Source organism: Schistosoma haematobium, chromosome 4, assembly GCF_000699445.3.
Source record: "Schistosoma haematobium chromosome 4, whole genome shotgun sequence".
In the NCBI taxonomy this organism is placed as follows: domain Eukaryota; kingdom Metazoa; phylum Platyhelminthes; class Trematoda; order Strigeidida; family Schistosomatidae; genus Schistosoma; species Schistosoma haematobium.
In genome coordinates, this window is record NC_067199.1 from 25,934,207 (window position 1) to 25,961,493 (window position 27,287).

A 27,287-nucleotide genomic window follows, 5' to 3' on the forward strand; every position below is an offset into this window, starting at 1 on the left:
CATTGTGTTATAGTTAAATAATATACTTTATCTGAGTACTACATATAACCTGTAACACAGTTTATTACAAATAAAATCTAACTTTCGAATGATCCGTTGTTGTTATAAGTTATGTAGAAATGTCAACAATTTCATTCGATATGACTGGTATTTTTACATTGTTAGGATAGTCCACATCTAGTTAATCGCATTTCGTACACAATTGTACGTGAGTTATCGAGCAACTTTGTTAAAGTTATATAATTCAGTTTTTTTTTACTTTTTTCTGCTTAATTCAGATTTACCACCAAGCGATTTGTTGAACAATTTTGAAATTCCAGATGAAATTATGGAATTTTCTATTTTTCAATGTCAAGAATTTCTTAAAACCAAGTATCATGACGATCTTGACAAGTCAAGTAAAGTATGTTTTTTTGTTTATCTAAGAAAAACAATATTTTTTTAATACATTCAAACACACGTATTAATGTCCCGTATAAAATCACCTAAATGAAAATCATATACCACTGACATAATCAGACCTATTTTGATTTTGACTGAACTAAACATTCTGGTTTGTTCCTTTTTACTATATAAACTTGTGTTGGTTTAATTGCGTTATTTATTCATTTACTCTTGGAACATGATTTAAACCAAGTTGTGGAATATAGGGATTTCGAGGTTTTACTCTTTGAAGTATCACAAATATATTACTATTTATCATAGTTGTGTATTTATGGCTCTTTGGTTATCACGTAATTTATTCACCAATCAAAATACGACTTATTAGCCCTTGTACTTTATTAAACCAATGGCGTTCGTTAGATCTAATCAGCCTAGCGTCCTTTCGGTCCATTGCTCGCCTAACCCATCCAGTTGAGTCGAGAATGCCAACAACAGCCTCTACTATGCGAATCATTTATTTCAGACATACTGGGTTTATATATCAACCAAACAGACCGCAACGCACCATAAAATAAGAAATAACATTCATACACAATAAAGTCAAAATGTGGCTGTGAACGTGGGAGAGTGTAACTAATAAACTGAACATAACTGAAGAACAGTAAATCGTATAATAATAATCGATAGGTCAAAATGAAGCTTATAATAAGATGAATATAAATATACACAATCTAATTACCGAATAGTTATACCATAAGAATATATAGATAATATTAGTCCATTAAAAGGTCTCAGAAGTTACTTGTAATTTAATCTTCGCTAGGATATAACAATAGTAATCATTACTAATGACTTTTTTTATTTTGAAATCAAATTATTTGAGGTAATTTGTTCAAATGATATACGATGCAATATTTATATTTAGAAACATTATTTTTCTAACACCTACTTACAAGCTTTTCTATACAGTAAACTGCATAATTATAAATTAAATCGATTTAAACACAGTCATTTCGGTCATTTTTGGTTGTACTGTATGTACAGCACGTTCGAACTAATTTACTTTTATTCATAAATAAATAATATATTTGTAATATCCTGTGATAAATAATGATGCTTCGTTTTCCGTTAACGATTTATATATAAACATATAGTTTTATTAAACATTAATCCTATTCTGTTAGCTAGTGGCTTTGTTTCTTATATCAGTTCATCCGGGAGTTTGGATCTCGTAAGCCACCATTCATTAGGGTAAATAGTATCATCCCACACCATTTATCGATCGATATTCTATTCATTCGTTTTGACGAGTACAAACCTCGTTCATTCATCAAATTATCGAATTTCTCTACAATACTGTACAAACCCATTATCACTACTATTAGTATCGTATTGTAAGATGGAATTAAGTCAAATCGAACTTGACTAAATGAATAGTTCAATTAATAATGATAGTCCTGCTACATTAGTCTTTCACTTACCATGTGAACCAGAAATGGTACAAGATTTGTATTGGTTTCTCGAGAGTATTAAACCGTTATTCATTTTCATTGCTTTATATTCATTCTGCTGAAATCACTTACTTACGCCTGTTATTCATCGTGGAGCATAGACTGATAACCAGGATTCTCTGATTTACTCTGTCTTGGGATTCTATTGAAATAGCGATAGAATATTGATCCACTGAAGATAAATAGTTATAGGACGTACCATTAATCGACAGATCTATTAGAATTCCACAATATTCTTAAATTATCTCTTTTAAATACATGAAAAATATTATCTTACAGTTAGTTTAATACAATTTGTGTATGCAAAATTGTCACTATAGTGAAAAAACAAAAAAAAATACTTGTTTCTATTGATGTCACTGATTTACAGGACAACATTGTTTTCTAGTTTCATTGTTCTATCAACTGACAAATTGAAAATTACGCGAAGAGTCCACATTTAGATAACGCCTAAATTAATTTTTTTCAAACAATATTATATTGTGTACTGTAGTTACTTTAAACGTTACCTTTTCTTGATTACATTAGTTCTGAAGTGTTTATTTAAATCAATTTATTAAAATATGTGATAACTTTTATATTAAATTGAATAGAATGAATTAGAAATGGTGTATATCTCTCAAGTTTAAAAACGTAATAAACATTTCTAAAATCGCTAAATACTGATATTTCCATTAAACAGTTGAATCGCATTTATAGGTTAAACTTTTACGCCATAGTTTTAAAAGATTCTGTGTTGGATAAATAAGGTTGTTTTTGAAACGCTAAAAACGCTAATTAACTTTTTATTACCATGTAGTATAAATGAGATAGCTTGTTCTTTATTGATCGTGTCTTGTATGATTTCAAAATCTTGAACAGAAGATGAGTAACTGGTAAGTTGGTAATTCTCTGGAGTTTCGAAATTGAATGAAAATTTATAGACAAATCAACATGCTAGCCAAATATGTAATTTAAGGGGGGGGGAATGGTAAGATCCTTAATAAGCATATGTTAGAATTGTATTCAAAGTAGTGGTTTCTAAATTTATAATCTAATCCTCTATCCTACAGTATGATGCAACCAATCTCTTGGATAATTAAAATATTGCTCCTTCAGAAATCTAATTTTACAGATCGAACATGCGGCTATTGAACCAACAGTTCGTTGATGATTAGTTCAAATCTAATTAGGATGTTAAGTTACTTGATTCTATTACTTTCATATCCTTGTAAAAGTTCTCTGATCAAGTAAATCAAATTGGCTTACGTAGTAAATCATTTACTAACAATTACTATTTGGTCTTGCATCTCTTACGATTTCTGCTAGGCTGATCTTATTGTATTAGTTATTTATATTTACATCCGTACAAAAAGACGTGATGACTAAAATGTTACAAAAAAATTTACTTTGTCAGTAGTTTTAAACCGGAAAACACTTAACTACTGCTTTATTTGGTTTCTGCACATTAAATTACTTCACTGTATGTAAAGGATATTTTATGGAGTATTTCGAAAAAAAGATTAGATTTAACTTGAGTTACTTCTTCCATAAAGGGTGCGGTTCAAAGTTAATTACATCTAGACTTATAATTTAAGGTACAATGCGAAGTTTAAATCGTTTCTAAGTGGATTCTAACCTGAACTTATCCTTCAAGTGGACACTACTAAGAATAAACGTGCAGTATTCTAGGAGTGGTCGAACACATAATCTATACATCAAAATAAGTGAATATCTGTTATAGAGGTTACGAATTATACAACCCATACGATGTCAAGAATTAAAGGCTTGTTTCGAGACGTGCTCTGTGAAGGACAAATTGTAAGAGTCTTTAGTGGCCCTTAATCTGACTCCGTTTAGACTGCCTAAATGACTGTTAATGAAATATACATGTCGCCAATCCTCGTATTTGACTTATTTGGTTTACATGTATGTGTGGAAACACGTACATAGGGAGGAGCAATCGTGATTTGCAGTTAAGGGTGGGTGAACACATACCAAAATGGTTGCAGGAACAAATGGATTCCAATGTTCAAATAAAATCTCAGGATAGACATTTAATTGAGACAGGTCATACGGTTGACAGCAAATCAGCATTTGTAGTGTTCTACAAAAGCCTTCAACGACGTATACTAAGGTTTATTGAAGCCTTGGCTATACGGAAATTGAAACCCCCTTTATGTGTTCAAAAACAATTTGTCCTTACACTTAACCTACCCTGGTAATACTGATTTACTATCCAGAGTGGTAATCACATTTGTTTTTGTGTACTTTAATATTTTTTCCTTTGTTATGACTTACCCTTAACCTGTCTAGTTGACCCTCTACTTTTCATATATAAATGTTCTTAACAAGTATATGTGTGATCCGATTGTTCGAAATGTATTGCGCAAATGTATCACATAATTCTGATAAACTACGTCTTCTCATTGCATTATCGAAATTTATTTAATTACGTTATTCACTAACGCGATCTAAGCATATGATTACACATAGGATTTATGATATGAATATTTCGATAGCAATCATTCGATAACTATCATTCATACCATCCACCTGGAGTCAGATTTAAGGCCACTAAAAGTCCTTAATTCCCAAGTCTACTACTGAATATAACTTAGATAACACCTTATCATTTATGTTAAGATTCAAGTTAAGTGATTTATTACCGAAACGAATCCATCCATATTTAGCCGTGTTAAGCTCTAACTGCTATTTTGAGAACCACTGGGCTACTTTGTTAAGTTCCATACTGGTGCAATTTTGTATGTTGTTCAGTCCATAAATTGAAAGTGAATACACTACTTTAAGATCATCTAAGAGACTTACTTATACTTATATATTCATATCAATAATCCGAAAACTGGCCATGCTTAAGACAAAGTATACCGTTTAAGATCATATCATATTGAATCTAAGGTTACTTGCAAAATAAAACAAATTTTTTTGTGTTGAATCAACTAATTTGAATGGGCTCAACCGGGTCTGTTGTGAGATAGTAACTTACTGTAGACAATGGTGGATGTATCGCTCAGTTTCCTGGATTAGTTGAAGTTAAACATTAACACCGTTAGATGCCGGCCGGCTCAGTGGTCTAGACGCTGAGTGTTCACGCGCGAGACCGATAGGTCTTGTTTTCGAATCTCGCTCAAGGGATCGTGGATGCACACTGTTGAATAATCTCAAAATAGGACGAAACGGCAGTTCAGTGCTTATAGGTTTTCCATGGTGGTCTATCTTCAATCGAGTCATGATCTCAACTATTAATTTGAATGAGTTTGTGTTTTAAATGAAATCGTAAGTCGAATGATCAGAATGACCATGAAAAGTGTATTGAAATAATTCCTCGTTCATTTATCAATATTTTAATATTGAAAATATATTCAACATACCAGGTAAAAGCTTTTCTCACAATCTTCACACTGTGATTGTGGTAGTTGTATTTGCACCATTTTAACAGAAACCAAAATAATAAAATCAAATAATTCTTTAAACTAAAAGTATTTTAATTAGACCAGTTTGTAGTTGAATACATTTTTTGCAAATGTGATACTAGTATGACATTTGACTAATTCGGTTTTTAATATCAACAACATGTTTACGAGGAGGAAGGACAAATCAATCCATAAAATGTATTGTGGTGTCTTTGCTTTGTTACTCAATCACCCCTGTAACCGTTATAATATATGGTGTTTGAAATCAGAAGGCAATGGGAAGCGTCAACTATAGTTGTAACGGGGTTAAGATCATCATGTATAGTGGTGAGTATCTCCGCCTGTCACGTGGAAGGCCCGGGTTTCGAACCCGTTACAAACGATTAGTGCAGATCTCAAAGCTATAAGCACATCAAGCGAATATGTATATTTGAGAAAATACAGAGGCAAATTTATAGTCAAATAGAATAAGGGCACAGCAAGGCAAAACTAAAGCTAATATTAGGATTTGAGTACATATATATACATGGGGAGGAGAATGAATCATCGAGTGATATTTAAGTGATCAACATTTTAACTAGAGTCTGTCATGTAATCTAGTGATCATAACAATACAGATAAATATGCGAATTGTTACTGTTCTAATAATATTATCTGTTAAGTAAGTTAATACAAAGGGTTTAACCAAAATTAACCATAATCAAAATTGGTTGTAAGATAATTGCCATAACATAATGCGTTCTCCTGATGAATATTTCGATCGTTTTTTCATGGATTATAATATATAAATGTTATGTATATATTATTTATCTGTTTACTTTTACAGCAATCATTTTCTTCTGAATATCCTTGGGATACATTTTTATCTTGGTATTATCAAATAATAAAGTGAGCAATCGTTTACTTCTTTTCCTTGTTACCAAATATAATTAAATGATCGATTGATCTTCAAGTATTTCAGAAATACTTTTTTCTCTATAAACCGTCGAAATTTTATGATTTTTAAAACATATAATGATTATCAACTTCATATATTAGTTTTATATGGATGTGTAAATATACTAAATAGTTTTGATACAACAAAATAATCATGGTTGAAACTTTCTGATCATTGACTTACTTTAAGAAATCCATTCTATGGTTAGTCACAAAACCTTAAAATATTAGTTTTCGAAGATTATTGTTTTATATTACTAATTGATTGGTCGCTAACTGTTATGTGTGAAACTAAAATGGTTTGTTTCGGCCCAAAGTAAAAGACAATCACTAAAGATATATGGAGACTTATTTAAAATTTAAACATTAGATTCAAAACATTTTAATACTCATTTTTACATTCAGATTGGATTTACAGACGCTGCTGGTTAGATTTGTATAATTAAGAATATTACATTCCTGAGAATATGAAAGTATAATCCAATGTTTTGCTAAACGAATGTCCCAGGTCGGATCCCTTGTTAGATAGTCAGTACATACAGATGAGAAGTTTCAAAACTAACAGTTGCTGCTAGTTCGAGGTAAAATCCAACGTCAAAGTCAATACTTTTTCACGAACTACCTATCAAAATTATACAACGCTTGTAAGTTTAACATGTGAATAAAAAATAAAAAATAGTTATTTATATGGCAAAAAACCAAATGGATATAGTCTATGTGTAAGTGTGGTCCAGTAACTTAATTCATATTCAAAGAAAAACATATTACTTATATATAGGTAGTCCATGGCATTCAATTATTTTAAAAGATGATTCAAGTTCAGGTGTTACTGTGAAGACGGCCCATGGATGAACTCAAGGAAGCTCTAAGAAGCTCAGAAAGAGCCGAAGATATTCCATCCAATCATCTTTTGGAAGAATACTTCAGAATCTCTACGTGTAGCTTCCCTATTGGAAGAATGCTAAAACCCTCTGTATGCGGATTGGATGACTATAAATGCCTGAGAGTTTTGTACCATATTTGACTCTGTTTGGAATAGCATTCCTTTCACTTGCCTTTTGTCTTCTCATTTGCGACTTAAAGGGTTCTAGCGTTTCAGTGCTCAAGTTATACGCGGTATATTAAAAATCTAAGCTCTAGATATAACACTATCATTTTAACTTCAAATTAGCTGTAAACTATGGTTACCATTGTAAAGAAAAGTCTGTAAACAGTTTTAGTAGCATACATTTTTCAAGCATTACAGGACAATATAAGCTTATATTATTCTTTATAATTAATGAACTGTTAATATTAATATCTGAATAATTTATATTATATTGAAAATATTTTAGAATGCCTCATTTACTTGTGACAGCTAAACATTTATCATCTCACTGTCAATATCTTTGTAAATTACTTAAAAAATATTGTCCACAATTTGATATGGATGGAGTGCGTAATGTTTGGATTGTAAAACCTGGTGCGAAATCAAGAGGGAGGGGTGAGTTATTGTCGTTGTTTTTCATTTATCTTCTAGTTTTATTGATTAGAAGGTTAGATTGTTCGCGTTATGCAACGAATATACCAGTAACAATTCTCCAACTGTTCATGATATATAATAACAATATCGAGTGGATGATTAGCTTTTTATGACAAAGCGTTTGTTGTTCAGACAGTAGAAAGAATTATTTTATACGTAACATTCAGGCGAGTATTAGATTTCATGTAGTTTGAAGATATGTTATATCTTGGAGGAATATTCAAATTAGTCTATCCTTGAGAATTCGGTAGAGAGAAAAAAAACGAGAAAGAATGTGGACAACTAAAATGAATTCACATTTGATAACGGAAAGAATAAATCAAGAAAATCTGACATTCGAAACTAGAAGACAATAGAGTACCGTTGCAAATGCGTAACATATAACTTGCTTGAACACATAGTTTATAATGACCTTGGAAAATATAGGATAAAACTGCATATTTATAGATAAGATTAGCAATGAAGGAAAATCAAATGTCACTCAAAGCATAGAACACGAATCCCAGACTTATTGTGGACTTTTGACTCATAGTGTAAATTAAAAAGCAGGATTTTTGAAATCTTAGTAATTTACCTAAATAATTGGATGGTGTATCTTATTTAAGATAGATGTTGCTTGTTTGGCGTTTATGATTACATTTACAAGCTCAGTTTTATTACACTAAAATTACTTTTTCTCTTTGAAATCAAACATAATGTAAATTATAATAGGTCATGGAAATATTTTAAAAATTTAAGTGAAACATATTCAACATTGAAATAATTTGTATTATTTCCGTGAATTCATGCAAAATTACGTAATAAAATGAAACTGAATAATTTTTTTTACAAAAATGTAAAATTTATTCAATTAAAAACTTGACATTCTCCACAACTCCTATACTGATAATTAACATGTGCTCACTAGTGACTAGCTTCGTGAGGAAATTCTCGGAGTTCTAGTGAGAAGCCGTGACTAGTGGAGCTAATCCGTGTCGGGTAGAAACAGGTATCTATCTCAGTACAATGGAAGATGGTTGAGCAATTTCGTGGATTGGTTGATGTTAGACACTAACACCATTGGATGCCGGATCAGTGGTTCAGTAGGTTAAGCATTCGTGCGCGAGACTGAAGGCCCTGGATTCGAATTTCGTGGGGGGGGACGGGATCGTGGATGCGCACTGCTGAGCAGTCCCACAATAGGATGAAACGGCCATCCAGTGCTTCCAGGTTTCCAACGGTGGTCTAACATCAATCGGTTCATGATCTCAATCAAAAACTTAACAACCTCCACAACCACTATACTGGTAAAATTTGTTATTCATTTATACAAAACACTTATTATTATATAATCTGGACTTTAATCATCACACGTCAATAATTATATAGGAAGTTTATACTAAACCCATTGTTTAATTCATTATTCATATATATTATTGTAGTAAAACAATAGATATTGTTAATGTGGAATAATTATTGATTTTGATCTACTTTTTTTACTTCTTAAAATGATTTTCCTTTTCACTTTCTTAAAAAAAAATTAGTGACTTATCCATTCACGATTACTTAACCTCCCCCCCATTAAACTATTTGAGTTTACAGTTTATTTTACTTATTCCTTTCAGGTATTGTTTGTCATGATCGATTAGACGATATTTTAAAAATTGTACAAGGTAGTGTATTTCTTACTGAAGCACGTTATATTGTACAAAAATATATTGAAAGACCATTATTAATATACAGAACAAAATTTGATATTAGACAGTGGTTTCTTGTAACTGATTGGGCACCATTAACTGTTTGGTGGTATCAAGATTGTTATTTAAGATTTTGTTCTCAGGAGTTCACTTTGAATGATTTCAGTGAGTAAGTTTGATTTGTTTATTAAATACATAAATTTGAAAAAAAACCTTTAATATTTATTTATTTATTTCAACCATATAGAAATACTTAATTATGTCAGTCAAGAAAAACTCGCATACCTGTTATTTGATGAAAGTCATAGTCTTTTTTAATAACTCCAAACATACTGAATGTAGTAATAATTTTATATTTTTTACGAGTAAAGACCTTTTTAAAGATGTTTCTTGAAGCGATAACTGTTAATCAACTGTTTATTGAAACAATCCTCTCACCTTTAGACTATTATGATCACATATTAGAATACCGTTTAAATTTAGTCGGTGGCGGAAGCCGGCTATTATTAATAGCCCTCATACAAAACAATGTTGTTTATAGTCAAGCTTTTGCTTAATAGATGAGATACAATAGATATTTCACATTTCAATTTTCCGGAATAGAGAATGTTATGTAGCTTAAAAGCTAAATGGTAATGTTATGAGTTGACTAGGAACGGCTAAAACAAACTACGTACTCATCAAATCATCGAAAAATCTTTGTAATCTTGACAATAGGCCTTTGATAATTTGATCATAAGTTCAGATGACACTCTCCACATGTCACCACTATTCGTGAAGGTATTCTCGGAGTTCTGGTGAGAAGCCATGACCAGTGTAGCTAATCCGTGTCGGGTAGAAACAGGTATCTATCTCAGTACAATGGAAGATGGTTGCGCAATTTCGTGGATTGGTTGGTGTTAGACACTAACACCATTGGATGCCGGATCAGTGGTTCAGTAGGTTAAGCATTCGTGCGCGAGACTGAAGGCCCTGGATTCGAATCTCGTGAGGGGGCGGGATCGTGGATGCGCGCTGATGAGGACTGTGCTTCCAGGTTTCCAACGGTGGTCTAACATCAATCGGTTCATGATCTCAACCATTAATGGTAGTTGTAACAATAATGGTAATAATTTTCAAATGCTTCCCTAAAAATTAATCTTTTGCCTGACTGAGTTTAAGGGGTGTATTTTTAGTTATCTTCAACCCAATTGTTCAATCATTTTATTATTAAGCAATTAATTTCAGTCCTAGGCTGTTTTGCTTATGTCCCAATCAATGTCTCAGAACTTTCTTCTTTTCCATATAACAGTTGTATAGAATATTTTATTTGTTCTTCGTATTACGTATGTTTATCCACCGCCACCCTCAACACACGATGTTTTCTTGTTCGGAGATGGGTTGAAAGAAAGCTAGGGACAGCTAATCAAAAACGTGTTGTCAGTCCATGAAGACATTGACCGTTGAATTGAGCCATGTTGGTTGTTACAGACTACGTGATTTGGGTTTGTGCAGTCATTGTAACCAACGTTTAAAGAAATTGATTGACGAGGTTCGGAATCAATAACATTGGCTTAAATGCAACCACTCTTTGTTAATCCTTAGATCATGAATTCTAGAATTATTTTGAACCTTTTGTCCCGAGAATTCATCCATACTTCTAATGTCACTAGTACTGTTACTACTTCCACTATTTCATTTATCTTGAAACGTTTATCTCAGTGTGGAAACTTGAACCGATGCACACATGTGCCAGATTCTACGTTTCTGGTAACTGACTCTTAGTAGCTTTATTTGAATCTCTTCCAAATCATTCCGATATATGTCCATATTAACTTTTAACCATATTTTTATAAGTATTTTAAACTTTATCAGTAATTTTGACACTAAAATATTATCAGGTTGTAATTAACAAATGATAATGTGACAAAATAAAAAAAGTCCGTGTTATTCATCTCAAACAATCGCTGTATACTATTTTCGAGTTTACTGGAGGAAACTATGTATGCAAGTTGGTAGTTGGAGGTAATTGATAGTAAACTCTATAGGACTAAGGTATATTTATAATTGATTGATCCCTGAGTAGTGACTAATGTCATGTATATAACGTCTCTGATTGTGAAGTTGGGTGGTACAGGATTGAATCTACCAGGGAACCTCGAAATCCTCAAGATTACAGGTAAATCTTGCTGATGGGTTTCATATAAATGGAAACCTACGTCAAGTGTTTCCTGAAGACTACCCCCAACCAAAATTTTATATTTCATTATAGTGAACTGGATGTCAGGTCACTCAGACCAGTGGTCACAATGTAACTTGATCAGTAGAATTCGGTTAGCACTAGTGAATTACTTGTCGTGTATGATACTTGTTAGTGATCGGTAAATTGTAGAAACTACGTATTAGATAAAAAACAAGTCATTAGAACTCCTACTATTTTACAATATTTAACCAAATGTTACTTAATAATTTTTATAATCACCCGTTTGATTTGTTTCACATCTTTCTTTTTTCTGTTTAAAGATCAATACATCTTTGTAACAATTGTATACAACATAAATATAAAAATGGACTTAGATCATTGAAATTACCAGATGAAAATATGTGGACCTGGGAGCAATTTCAAACCTGGCTAACGTGAGTTGTAAACTAAACATAAATATATAAGTTCCATTCCTAACACGACGAAAAGGACTCATAGTTCAGAAGAATGGTTTCTTTGGTGAAGTTACTTTCTCTGAGCTCAGTAGTTTAACTGTAAATCTCCCAGTATTTATTTAATGTTGGAAGAACAAATTATTATTCACTTATGAATAAATTGTAGTGGCTTGTTTCTACCTAACGTATTGTGCGAATGATGATGTCTAGGAAGATAATGAAAGCTTTTCAATCAAACCACCGTGCTCAAAAAACTCAAATCCGCTAAGAAAAATTTAGTTCTATTCTATATCAATGTTAAGTTTTTTACAAATGATTTATGAAGTTAATTCCAATTTATTAATCACATTAAAAAGTTCGTATTCATCTGTATATTTTACGATTTACTGTATTGTAAATATGTAGTGAATGACGTTACAAGTGGGGGACAATCGAATATATTAGAAAACAAAATTACATCACGTCTTAGTAAAATCTGAGAACCATACAGTGAACACTTTATTTGCAAAATATCAATCAGTCGTCTCAGGCTTCATTGTTCCTGCATTCTCATACCAATTACTTTCTGTTCTCCTTCTTTCCTTCTCGACAATCTTCTGTCAGGCATTCCAATTCTAACTATCACTACATACTTGTCATGTCGATATAAGTAGCACACATCACAAATAGATTATGTGTAAAACCGATCTCATTTTAATTATTAACTTTTGTTAAATAAATTTTAAATCAATAAAATTACTTTGCCGCACAAGTAGGGAGGAGAGTTGATTGGTATGATAATTTCATCAAATGAGTGAAGTTAAAACATTATAACCATTGAATTCAAACCTGATCATATAATAATGAATAAAAAGTTGATCAACGAGACATAATAAGTGTTAATGTTTACTTAAGGATTGATCGTTCTTTTATACTCGTTTAGAAGTAAGTAGAATTTGATTTCTTTATAGTGATTTAATTGTTTGCGCATAGTCACGTTGCTTATTAACCCCTTTAACTGAATATCGATGCTATTTCTGTGGTCGAACATCTAATTCTGTGTACAATCATGTGAAGGTTCGAACTAGAATGGTATATTTCTTCATTCCATCATAGATCTTCACTTATCATCAGCCCATGATAAATTTGCATCTTTCAGTTATACAAATATCTAAAATACCGTATTAGAGGACTATACAATTTAATTTATTGAAATTTTATATATCATATATTATGTTCAGTTTGTTATAGAAGAGATTTGTAACCAAGACTCAAATTGGAACTTGATGAAATTTTAATCTATATATTTCATTAAATTTAGACTGATTGATTTATTAATTAATCTATTCATCTCAAACAAATTTATAAGATCCAGATCAAAATTTACTTAAATTAAGTTTATCTCTGTATTATTTCATAAGATTTCATTATACATTTTATTTATTGGTAGTTGAAGAAATCAGTTTTAACAAGTTTTAAGCATGTATCAATCTATAATTCAGTCTCTTTATCTCACAAGAGGTCATTTAAAGATATTATATTATACTTATGATTGATAACTAGGCTTCTTTTTATTTTACTTCGAACGATTCATTAAAATTAATTATTCGTTACAGTTCTTTATCTAAGTTATATAGTTTAACTATTGAGATTTCATTGAGACTACTTTATGCAAGCGCTGAATATGTTATCTAGAAGAATAATGAAATCCAAACTCAGAGAATTTAACGCCATTAAAATCATTCATTAGAGTTATAAATTTTCTGTATCATTTCAATAGTTCTTTATTTATTCATGATTATACTAAATACAGTGAACAAGGTCAACCAAATTTATGGACAGAGAAAATTCAACCAGCAATGAAAAATGCTGTTCTAAATGTACTTTTATCTTCACAAGAATCTATCGAACCTAGAAAAGTATGTAATTGATTGTTTATTATTTAATTTCAAGTTTAAAACATTGAGATTTACATTCATCTTATATTAAAATAACAATTAAAATTTAGAAATTAACAGATAGTCTCTTTAAACTATTTTCTAATAACAGTATCTTATTCTATTTCTCTTGGTTATTATGCTTGAATACTTTAAATTATCTAAAATACATATCATTCTCTAAATTACCTAACATTAAACTAAACTATTGAAGGTATCCATATCATGATTGAACTTGATAGTTTTAAGTAAATTGGGTAAAGAGTTAATTGTTATATCTCAATGAGTAGAAAAATTGTATTTCTGATATTTCATGACTTAATGTAAGCCACTTCTTTAGAGTTTACTTTTCCACTATTTCTATTATTTATTATTAAACTATTGAAGTTTATTAAGTTTAATACTTATTTTAATGTACAGTATTATTTGCTAAAAAAAACAGGTTGTAAAACGTCATTAGGTGATCATCTCAAAATATAATATCGAATTATGATACAAGAATCTTGAACTATATAACTAAAATGAATTAAAAACCTGATCAAAATTATTTTGAAACAGTTTAAGTATGAATTCTATAATAACTAAGTATTCTTTTTTGATTGTTCAGATGCTTAATCCCTAAATATTATTCTAAATAAGAAATAATATGACAATATCTTTTCTAGTTCTGAGTTCCTTTAAAGCTTGTTGTTCTTCTGAAGTTAGTCGGTTGTTGTCTTTCATTCGGTGAGTTAGCGGTACTATAATTTGTTTTATTTCTTGTCGCGTCTCTTCACTTATTCCGAACGTTTTGAGTAATGGTTCTAGTGCTGTGAAGATTCCCAGTTTTGAGGCGTTACTGGTATTGTAGTTAATTCATTTTCGGAGTGGGTGTTCTTCTATGTTTGTTAGTGTTTACTTTGACAAGTAGACCACATAGTTGTTTATGTTTTCTTCCATGAGTGGTTTTGAGATCTTGGTTAGTTTCTTCTTCAAAGTGTTTCTTCTTTGTTCTCTATGTTGTTTGCATGATATATCGATGGCTGTTGTCAAGATTTACAAATGTTCTGACGTCAGTATCCTTTGTAGCTTCATCTTTTGGTCCTCTATGACGTGTTGGCATTTGTGGATCCTGTAATGTGCATCAGTTATCATTAGGTGTACCATTTTTCTTTCACTTTGGTCAGCTATTCTCCATCCGATTGGACAGTTGACTGGAGGTCTGTATCTTACACTTGTTGTTAGAACATGCTGACGAAGACACTCGTAGAGGAAATACGATTGCTCTCGAGAGGAAGCCTGCCGTTTGGTGAAATTCTCCCATTTTCGAACAACAAGAAACGTACTACGCTCATACGATTTTGATGTGGTGGAGATTTGTAGCTCAGGTGAATGATTTTGATGGAGTTCTGTTCTCTGAGCTGGATGGTTTGGTCGTGGAGTTTCTACCTGAAGTTTGTGCTGATGATATAGTTCAGAAGAACGATTAAAGCTCCACGACCAAACCTCCATCAATGAAAAATAATCTATTGATGGTATCCCGATGAGCAAAAAAATTAAGTTTTTTAATTTTCTAGCGTTTCGTAACTCAGTACGAACCACTTCTTCAGAGAATAAGTCTTTGAGAAACTACGTTTCATTATCTTGTGCCACTTTTCTCCTGCCAGTTACACTTCTTTGCTTATTTTGACATTTTAATTTATCTTTATCATATAACGTTCAACTTTTTTAATAATCCACTCAGTAGTTTCTGATAATTAACTAAATACAATTGAAGTAGATTCTGATAAGGATTTTTCTTTAAAATAAATTAAATCTCAGTCTCACAAATATGAAATAGTTCATCTTTTTCTAGTTTGTCAATGAATATCTTCCAAATAATTAATTATTCAATAATATTAATTAATTTAAACGGATGTCATCTGGTGAATCATTGAAAATCAAGAACTAATAAATAGATAGTTATAACAACCTTACTTTTGAGATCCTTAAGGCCGCTTACGGACATCTCTCTATAGAAATAAACCTATAAATTTTAAATATTATGTAGTGCACTATTTATAAATTTATTTGTAATCAAATTGAGTTAGTTATTGTTGGAAAGGTCCAGAAAATTCCTCAAAGAAAAAAGACAAAAAAGGTTCTGAAAACTCTGAGAAACATCTTATCTAATTAGCATCCAATAGAAGTTTTGCCAGAAACATCTAGAAAGTGACAAGTCATATGTCGCATTTCTGACTGAATGATTATCTATACTGTTGTAGTGAAGAAGAACACAGGTGAGGACAACCGAATTATATTTAGCACAACATTACAGAGTTACTTGATGAAATAGAAAAAAAAATACTATAATACCTAATTTGAAAAATGTTTAGTAATTGTTTCGGACTTTATTGTTCTTGCATTTCTATACTAATTGCTTTCTATTCCCGTTCTTCCTTTCTTGATCTTCCCAATCTTCTGCTCTCAGACATTACATTCCTAACTCGCGTTATATACTACTTATGTCCATATAAGTAGCACGCACCACACTGTTACTATGTTTAGTAGTGTTCCAGAAATTTCCGGAACCCCAAGGCAAACTAAAATACTACAAATACCCTAAATTTTCTATACATAAACAAATCTTTGGAGTAAAGCGTTTCTTTCATATTTCATACCTTTTCTCTCGTGTTCAAGTTGTTATGTAGATTTAGCCTGCGAGTTACTAGAAGAGCTTAAGAAACCGAATCTAGTATTCAATTAAAAGATTTAGTTTTTAAAAATAAATATTTTATTAATATATAGTTTATATTTATATAGTTGACATTTTGAATTTAATATTGTTGCATATTGTTTAATTATTTATAATAAATTATCGTTTTTTGTTGTTGTTGTTTTAAACAACAACAAAAATACTCAATATGCGTATTAATGGACTTATAAGGTCATTTTTATCAATTAATTAATTAATTAGTGTTTATATTTGTTTGCTTGTTTGTTTCTCTCTCAAAATTCACTACTCATTATACCGATTAATAACTCCTTCTGATAATAATAATAATTAATTAATAGGCAAATTAAATGTAATTCATTTTATTAGTTATTTTAAATCCTTTTTTTCTTTTAATATAATTAAAATAGTGAAAGAATTATTTAATGTTTATTTGTATATCATTAATTTAATATGTTACCATGGTTACAATAAGGTTAGTTGATTCGAGTAAAATTTAGTGTTATTCATATTTAAATGATATTCTGACCTAATGTTATAAACAATTTTGTTAATGTAATTTTTTAAAGTACAACTCCCGTTTTAAGCTTTAGTGTTATCTTTTTGGTTGAATCAAAGTATAGGGAACATAGTCTTCAAGTAACAATCTATTTAGTGAAGATGAGGTAAAGCATGTGTCTATAAGGACTCAGTAGCTAAGTGGATAATGCGATGGCGTTTGAAGCGAACGGTACTGCGTTCGAGTGCCAGAGTGGACATCAACTCTGAGATGCAGGTACATCCGGCTGACGAGTCCTAAATAGGGCGAAACGCGTGTCCTGGATTCCACTGTTAGTCATTATCCATCTTTGCTTATAAAACTTGTGACTTCAGGCAATATCGAGGCAGTCCGCACAGTATGGACATATACCAACAAGAGACTGATCAACTGCAGTCCTAAATAACAATGGGAAGATACAAGTAAACGACACCAAGTGAATCTATTTAATGTTTGACAGACTTACTAATGATAAATAATTATAAATATATAAGAAATATATATATATATATAAGTTTATTTCATTTATTTCGTTTGTCTACTTATAGCTAATATAAATTAGCGCATGGTATAACTCTTCAGAGTAATGTAATTAAATGTGTGGATTATGTCAGAAATGGATTCTTTAGGTTGGGAGTTGATAAAATATATAGCTGGATATGTGTGACGGACATTTTGCATGCACTACAGGTGGTGCATCTTAAGAAAAACCAAGTTAGCCAATGTATCCATGCCAAGGTTTTATAAGGTACGCATTCAGTCAACACGCTCATATATGCTTCCCCATCTGGATGAAGACTGATAAGGACATAGTTTAGCAAAATAATCCATGTTTATGGTTTTTAGTAATTATTTTCTTCTTGTGAATAACTATTAATAACTGAATGACCTTTATCAACAAAATATTTGTTTGTAACATATTTTACACGTCTATCTCCAATTTTCTTTACAATTATCCTACTGAATAAATGCTTTCTTATAAGTTTTATTAGCTTATTTAAGTATTTTACCAGGTAAACTCACCATGCTCATACAGAAATTAATTTTTTTGGAATCTAAACCAAATCTTCAGGATAAAATGAGTGTATTCGATTTCTTGCAGCGTTTTATATTTTACTAGTGAAATAGATGTACGTTCTAGCTTGTTGAAAATTTATGTTGTCATCAATGCTTCGTTTTAACACATGAAGTCAATAAGCCTAGTGCAAACATCTTTTTAGTGGGGTCATGAATGTTGAATATAATTTTATAACTAGTGGGATCATCGAGACTTTTACTCTCAGGAACATAAATGAAGAGTATATATTTGAATGTTAGGTGGCTAGAAGCAATCAGTCAGTGATAGTCAACTTGGGTTTCATGTTATTTAAGAATGTTAGGTGGTCAGAGGTAGTCAAGAGGAAAACTTGGGCTTATGTATCGTTCCAGTCGCCATTAATCTACAAGGTCTAGCTGCAACCTTTAGGGAGCTGATGCTTCCTCGTGAATCCGGACCCTAGTCACCCAGCTGGGTTGCTTCCATTAGACTATTCGAGATCCAACTGATATCCTTCCGATTATCTCTAACTACCTAACATTTCAACATAGTGCAAACAAAGTTAAGTTCCGCAGACGAGTGTCCACATTGCAAGTTGGTGGATAGTATTTATTCAATACTGAAGGACTAGATGAGTATGACGTAGGTCACTACTCAGTAACCAATCAATTGTAAATGAGAATTCTAAGAAAGATATATCTATATTCTCAAGGGTAATGGCTTCGCACAGCATATCACTTGCAGCATGAATAACTCAGGAGTATCATCTCTAATCGTGATGTTGTATGAAATGGGTTTGAATTTCATAATGAAGGTCAACTGATGTAGTGAGCCACTCAGAAGTAGAAAAATAAAGTCACTTGATGACAGTCAGAAGTGACCTGAGGGACACCTGCATATCATTAGCTAAGAAGATTGATTTTTTTAAAGGGTATATATATATATATATGAGTATTTGAGCACATTACTTGGTAGCCCAACAGACTTCCTCTTCCCTTTTTATCTCCTCGTTCAAGCAGTTAGTCAGGGAGGGACTAGTGCATATCAGGTTATGTATCAACATCAGATCTCGGACACTTCACTCCCTAAATAATGTAGATAAATCATTTTTAACGAATACCAGCTAGCTGGAAACTTAGATCTATGGCTCCCTGTCAATTGTCACCAATGATCTAACTTCAAAGTAAGTGTAACTAAATTTGTGAATTTTCAACCAACACCGAAGACTAGTTAACATTACATAAGTCACTACTAAGTAGAAATAATCAGTTTATCATAACTTTAATATCACAAAAACTTGTTCTTCTTAGTATTATTGTCCGTCTTTGTTGATTTTTTCGATATTTTAATATTTTAGAATTGTTTTGGTCTATATGGAGCAGATTTCCTGTTAACTGACAATGATTACAGAATATGGCTTATTGAAATTAATTCAAGTCCATGTATGTCACCGAGTACATCCGTTACAGCTGTATACACTGCTAGTGTATTAGAAGATACTTTGAAAGGTAATTTATGCCTGCTTCTTCTTTATTCTTCTATTTTGTTTGATAAATTAGAATAAATAATCCATAGAGGAATCATGTCTTTATGATTGACAAATTCTTTCTTTATTTTTTACAGAATTATTTTTTATTAAAACTACGTTAAGTACGAAGAAATCCATAAATTCCATGTAAAGCCCCATCGAAAAATGAATCCTATTACAAATCAAATTACTTCAAATAATGTTTGCTTGACTTAATGAAACACTAAATATTCAACTTATCCCATACGTACCAGGTAGTCAGATAGTTATATATAACTTGAATAGCATTTTCACAAACTGGAAATTTTTGAAATTTAAGGATAAGATTAAAGAAACGATTAATAAACCTTTTTTGTCTTCGAATTAGGTGAATACAATGAGAATGAAAATAACTGTGAGAATTATGTCATCAGTCTAGATCTCTTAAATGCATTAAGTTAGCAATTCGAAATTTAAGTTTTTAAACAAGCCTTAAAATATTTGTATGACACATCATGGCTTAGGTTATCCTCAATGTTCTCAATGTTTATTAAGTATGTTATTGACTGGTACTTTCGTCTACTTTTCAGTTCACTAAATGGGCGATTACTGCATTTTCAAGAGTAATTTTCATGAATGATTTTCTTTTAAGCATCTGAAGGTATCCACAACTGTCCGCTATGAATATATTCAGTGTAGTACAGCCCCGTATAGCTGACTAAAAACAAAAATACAGTAAAACGTCCGGGGTTGAAATGAATTTTTTTACTAAAAATATTCTCTAAAATGTAGCACTCATCCATTAAATGATTGGAAAGAAGATGAAATTATTGGGTACAACTCAGTAGTCATTGAAGACGTTGTATATAACTTCAGCTCACATCAAAACTAGTTTTCATCCGATCCAACAGATCATTAAATGATACGTTCTGATTGATGAGGAAAAAATTATTATTATGATCTCCAACGGTATTATTAAAATTACTTCCTTTTCAGTTGTTGATGAATCACTAGATGAACTGAAACATTTCATTTTCAGTCAAATTCCCCGTCTATTTTCTCACTATTTTTTCTATATTACTGAATGATATGATAATTTCTAGCTTCTTTTAATCTCATTCAATGTCTTCGCTTAAATATTGGCTAATTTTCATCTCACAAAAATTGTTTCAGTTAAAAATAGAGTCGAAAAAATTGAACCGTTTTGTTTTCATTTCTTAATATAAATAAAATATTCAGCAGAAATACTACCGAAAATTGAACATTGGTCAGTTGTATTATTTTTGCTTTCTTAGTTATCTTTATTGATTTATGATGACGATGTTTACAAAGTGTTCAGGTATGTTTACCACTCAGCTACAGAAATTAAGAAGTGAAAACATTGAGATCAAGTGTTGTTAAAGGTGTATAGAAGATTACAGATTCCCGCTTGATTGCACCGTAAAAAGATATTTCATCTTAAGGTACCTTGAAATGGGAGTGGATTAGTGGTGATCTTATTGACTTATTCATGCGACTGTAGAGTCTAAAGAGAAGTTGATTGATGCTGTTAGCTCACGGCCTTTTGTGAGCAATTTTTCGGAGTATAAACTCTATACTTTTCAAACCTTTCTATCGGTACTGGAAATTCGTGTGAGAACGTAATGGTGATTATTCTAAACACACATCCCTTTAGTTTTCTATAGAGAGTATCGCTGTAGACGTTAGTTATTTGCGGGAAATATCTCATCACTACCGCATACTAGTACATATGGCAGTAAAACCTTGCCCTCGGACCTTAAATTACCTACTTTTGATTTTAATACTCTTCATGCAACTTCTCTGATTAAGCTAAGCCTAACTGAACAAACTTTTTAGAGAATATAGTTCGATTAGATTCCCATGGCAAACTAGCCTAACCACCGCGTCAACGTGGTAATTCAGGGTACTTTTGTAACCATAAAGTGTATCCGTACTAAAAATATAAAACAAATTTGTGTTACTTACGTCGAAATTTTTACTAGGTTTTGTAAAATTTTGAGCTTTCACCAGTATTTACTAACTTATTATCATTAACTTAAAAATAGAAGTCGTTTACAAGATAATAGCATATACTATTACCATGATCTTAAGTGTTCTACTGACCTGAACTTCATTTAGTAAGCCATTTAACAAACACAAGAATACCTTGACCCCACCCCTCCTAATTTTAATCGAATATCAATCACGTTCTCTATTAATGATAACTAAACCTCTATAATTTGATAACAGTCTTTAAGACTGATTACAAACTAGTAGCATGTAGAAAAATACAGTGACCATCTTGTGTTATATACCTTTTACTAGTTTCACATAACAATTACGTGAAGTCAATTGATTTGATTTTCTCATCGAACAAATTAGCAAATATCCTCTCTGACTGTTAATTATTAGATTCTTGTCGCTTTAAAACTTCATTCATTGAAATATCGTAACTATTTATGTAACACTTGATTTGGTTGTCTATTAACTAATAATGTAACAGTTCATGTATGATATTTAATACTGGGCCAGCGAAATTATTGCACTACTTATGTTTTAAGGTTTGAATTTTCTTGTTATCGATATTATGGACCTTTCTAATTGATCAATATTTATTTGCATGTATGCACCCTGAGAGAATTTCTTAATTAAGGCCTTTAGTCAGGGTTTCTAGCATATATGGATTGTAGCTAACAGTGGAATCCAAGATGCTTCTCTCTTTAGCACTATCTATATCATCCATGAAGACTACTTCTTTCATTTCAATAGATTGAGGAAAAATAACTGACACCTGTTTTATGAAGTAATTCACTTTAAAATGGTTGGTTCGTCTTCTGAACAGTTGAACAAATAAATTTTACTGTAGAGTGAGCATAGAAAGGGACTGAGTTTTTACTATAGCATTCTCTCTAGGGCTGTACTCCTGAATTAATTAAGTTTTTTTTAGTTATGTTTTGAAAAATCACTATGTTGGACACATTGAACTAGTCAAATTATATTTTCTTATTATTTTATTTTAACCAGTTGTTTTAGATAGAAAATACAATCGTAACTCGGATGTTGGACGTTTTGAATTACTGTATAGACAACCGTTTCATAATCCATCTAATATGTACACTGGTATGGAACTTTATGTAATTGGATCAAAAATAAGTAAACCACAGTTGGAAAATACAACTATTCTACGTTGTTTTAATAAAGCGACACTTGATTTCAATGGTCAGTCATTATCAAATCCAGAAGTGAATGTTATATCAAAAATTGTTAGAGATAAGAAGAATATGTCTCCTATGGTCCTGTTAGTTCATAAGTGAAGTTATGATAAGTTTATTTATTTACTTAACTGGATTATTTGACACTAATTGATCTCTAAATAATATCACAATGGGGTTCGTGGAGATTATAGTAATTTTAATTGTTGAATTCATGAGTCAATCTAAGATAGACCACCATTGGAAACCTGGAAGCACTGGACAGTAGTTTCGTCCTAATATGGGACTCCTCAGCGGTGCGCGTCCACGATCCCGCTCGTGGGGTTCGAATCCAGGACCTTCTGTCTCGCGCGCGAACGCTTAACTTTCAGACCACTGGGCTGGCATCCGATGGTATTAATATCTAACTTCAATAGATCCATGATCTTGAGCAACCCATCATTCATTGTCTGAGGTAGGTAACTGTCTCACACCCGACACGGACTGGACTTCACTTGTCACAGCTTCTCACTGGAACTCCAGGAAATCCGTCTTAAAGCTAGTCACTAGTGAGCACATGATTATTACTAGAATGAGGATCGACACCTTAACTCAACTATTAAAATTACTACGATCACCACAACTCCACATTTTGATAAATTCAAATTGATGACAGATGTTTGTAAGGCATTAGTAGGAAAAATTGCACTAAGATTTTATTTTAAAACCATTACAACTTGTACAATAGACAAAATCACATTGTTATAGTGTGTTGTAATATCGGTTACCAAGCCTTTTCGGGAGAGGTCCTTTAATACAGAAAATGAATGGCTTTCAGATAAGTAGGAAAATACAAACATATTGAATGACTCAGTTATGACGTTTGATCCTACCTGCAAATGTATATAACTGGGTGAGCATGATAGTCCTTTCGATTTAAGAATATAGCAAACAATCTCTTCCTTAGTTTAAAAGGGAATATTTTTCACCAACCTGTTGATTGTTATTGAAGATTGTTTCTGTCGAGTATTATTATGAAGACAGGATAAATAATGTTCATTTTATTGAGCTGTAAAGTTAAGCATTAAACAAATACATTTTATCATGTCTTATCATACATATATAAAATCTTAGTGTGAAGTCCCAGTTGTATAAAGCCGTGATATGGACTGTCAACAAGTGAAAGATACATGTTGATGGCCTGCTTATCGCGACCTTAAACCAGCAAGACACGTATAATAATGAATCTAAAACACATAACGTGCCAGAAAATTGTCGATATTTAAATACACCTAGCTAGCTTATGTAAAGTTTAATCGATAAACGAACCCAGCAATGACAGAATTAAACACCCATCACCACACTGACTCTCTTTAACCTTGTTTGACTGTGTCATGTTCATGCACCAATCATAATCTTTCATATCTTTCGTAAACGGTATTAGGTTTGTTGACTCATTTATCCTGTCTTCCAGTTACTGCTCGGTAATTGATTTATGTCGCTCTTTCCCCCTGTCTAGTAGACTTAATAATTGTAATTTTTTGTATACTAACGATGTTAATTTGCGTTTTAGAAACAGATAAAGTTTATCGAGCAAAATAACTTACTTGTTCTAACTTTGGCTAAGACTGTGTTTGACAGTCTTGGGATCATTTTGTAATCACGTCTGTAGAAAATCACTTTCTACACCTTGAAATCCTGAATTGAATATACTGTACCATCTGCATATACTCCTTTCTCCAAGTCTACCACCTCTTTACCAGTTACTTTTAAACTATACTACTCACAAAATATAAATAGTTTAATTTTATTAGCTGAATAATCGTTTACATTTTGTTTTGATTGATATTCTGGAAGGCAAATGAAATCGCAAACACGAAAAGAAATTAAGCCATCGAACATAAGTCATGAGTATGCATGCACGACGGAAATGGTTAAAGGAATGAACAGTTTATTACCACCTATGAAGTGTGGAAAATTTTCAACTGATAATCAGTCAACTGTGAACATAAATACTAATAATCCAGTCAAGCATTTACAATCAGTAAAGGAAACAAGAAAAGATTCACGATCAAAATCTTGCAAATATGAAAATAAAATGAAAATTTGCAATGTTCCTACTGTTTCAAATGCTGTAAAAACTATTGGGTCTTTGACTGGCTTGGAGTCTGGTATTTGTCTATCAAAATACAACGATGATATTTCACATGATGACAATCTTTTAAAATCAAGCCGATCGGAGTATTGTCTAAAATCATCTCTAGAAGAATTAGTTAAATCGAGATCACTCATAAATTCCCCTGGTATTTCAAATGTTAAAGATTCCTCTACGTCCAACTTGAATCAATCGAGGCTACAACAAGTGAATAAAGGTGAGCTGAATCAGTATACTGAATATGAAACATGCAATAATACAAATCTATATTCTTCTCACAAAAGTATACATGGTAAAAATAAAAATTCACAGCCATCGTCATTATTATTACCTAAAATAGATAAAGGTCAAAATCCAGATTCTAGTATAAAACTAGTTAGTTTGAATTTAAATCGACCGAGATCATTGAATAAAATAGAAAGATTATCATTAAAACTTGAACATCGAAACAAAAAGTTGAATGTTAACACAATACATGATACAACTTCATCTAATTTCAATTCAACACAAACTAATTCACTTAGATATTTACATGAAAAGAAACTATCCAAAGGACAATTACATTTTGAAGAGATTATAACAAACAATGATAAGCAACTGATTAATAGACCAAATAAATTGCCAACAATTGTTAAAATCAAACCTGAATCTTCACATCAATCATTAACTAGTCAGTCTACACTTACTATAGATCAACTAGATACAAATTATGTGCAGAAAATGCCTACTTATAAAAATTATGTTGATAAAATCAAATTGAACATTTTACAATTTAATGAAGGAGACAGTCATGTGAAGCATATTAATCATGAAAAATCAAATCATAATAAGCTGTATAAACATTTACAGAAAAGATGTATCATTCTGCGTAAAATGAAAAAAATTAGAAAGTCACCAGCAGTACGAAGAAAAGTATCAACTTGTCAATCACAGTCAGAACTTTCTAAAGTCTTAATAGTAAATCAAAGATCAGCAGATTTAACTATGAATGATAATTCTTCAATGAATTTAGATGAAGTTTACAAATGCCGAAAATTAAAGGACAGTAGTGATAATAATACTACTGATGATAAGAATACTGATAGTAATAATAAACTCAATGCTAGTAACTGTGATTCCGGGATTAATTCTGGTGACAGTATCACATTGGATAGTAATGATCCAAATAAAATCTCAAAGATTATTACCTCTTCACCAAAATCCTCCCTGAAGCAAAGTTCCACAGATTCAGGATTTGATGATGAGATATCAACTCAATCGAAAACCTTTTCACCACTAGATAATTTTTCGGCAGTTATTGTTAACAGGAATAATAGTGATAATAAAGCGATATCTAATGATATTTCACTTTGTAGGTTTATTCATTCTAGTAAAATGTTTGTTAATTGTCGTAACACAGATGACACAAAATTCTACAGGTATAATATTAATGATAAATTTAATCTGAAATTCCTTTCTCGTATCACAAACGATTAATGAATTGAAAGTAACATGCTGATCGGTTTGTTGCAGTCTAGTGATGATCCATACTTAATTGTCATCTTATCTCATTTTCTTTCTGTTCTGAATTGATTAATTACTTTTATTCTCAGTTGTCTACAAAGTTTTAACTTCATTCACTATTGTGAAATCCTTAGTTTACTGTGATAACCTTCAACTTTGGGATGAATTATTAAACGATTGTTTTGACTGATATATATTTTTCACGAACCATTTAAACTTACATCTTGTCATTTTATTTTAAGTGTTCCACAAGTATTTCTCCAATGAATATGTAAATCATTTAGACTTATTTTTCATTTATCAGATATTTTATTTGTTTCACAAAACGATAAATTGGTTGAAAATCGGGAATGATGAAACGTTTTTTTGGCTGAATTCAACTGGGTATTTTAGTTATTACCATTATGTTACAAATAGACATTATTTACAAGTATTGACATTTTCAGTTTGGACCAATAGACGTTGACGGAACAGTTATTTATGCTACGTAGGTATCTCGTCGCTTTTCATTAAGGAATGGTACATTTTGTTCTATAGGAGTTTTAGCCCTGACTAATCTATTTTACACAAAAATGTCCGAATTTGTTTGATATTCCAAACTCCCAGGGTGAGAAAGACAAAGTGGATCCTGTATGTAGATAGGATTTCTGGGGATATTGATCAATCAGTT

The 27,287-nt window shown here is 31.4% G+C and overlaps 1 protein-coding gene across 1 annotated transcript in view; it reads left to right on the top strand.

Annotated features, from left to right (window-relative positions):
- The window catches only part of TTLL8 (Protein monoglycylase ttll8), a 44,594-nt gene extending 17,628 nt beyond the window's left edge, over positions 1–26,966 (top strand). Inside the window, exons 11-19 of the mRNA XM_051216071.1 lie at positions 279–403; positions 6,135–6,196; positions 7,579–7,727; positions 9,371–9,611; positions 11,945–12,058; positions 13,872–13,977; positions 19,619–19,769; positions 22,793–23,066; positions 24,817–26,966. Coding sequence (XP_051066628.1) covers positions 279–403; positions 6,135–6,196; positions 7,579–7,727; positions 9,371–9,611; positions 11,945–12,058; positions 13,872–13,977; positions 19,619–19,769; positions 22,793–23,066; positions 24,817–26,590 — 2,996 coding nt within the window. The 3' untranslated portion in view covers positions 26,591–26,966. The remainder of the gene's footprint in view (positions 1–278; positions 404–6,134; positions 6,197–7,578; positions 7,728–9,370; positions 9,612–11,944; positions 12,059–13,871; positions 13,978–19,618; positions 19,770–22,792; positions 23,067–24,816) is intronic.
- Positions 26,967–27,287: the final 321 nt, after the last annotated feature.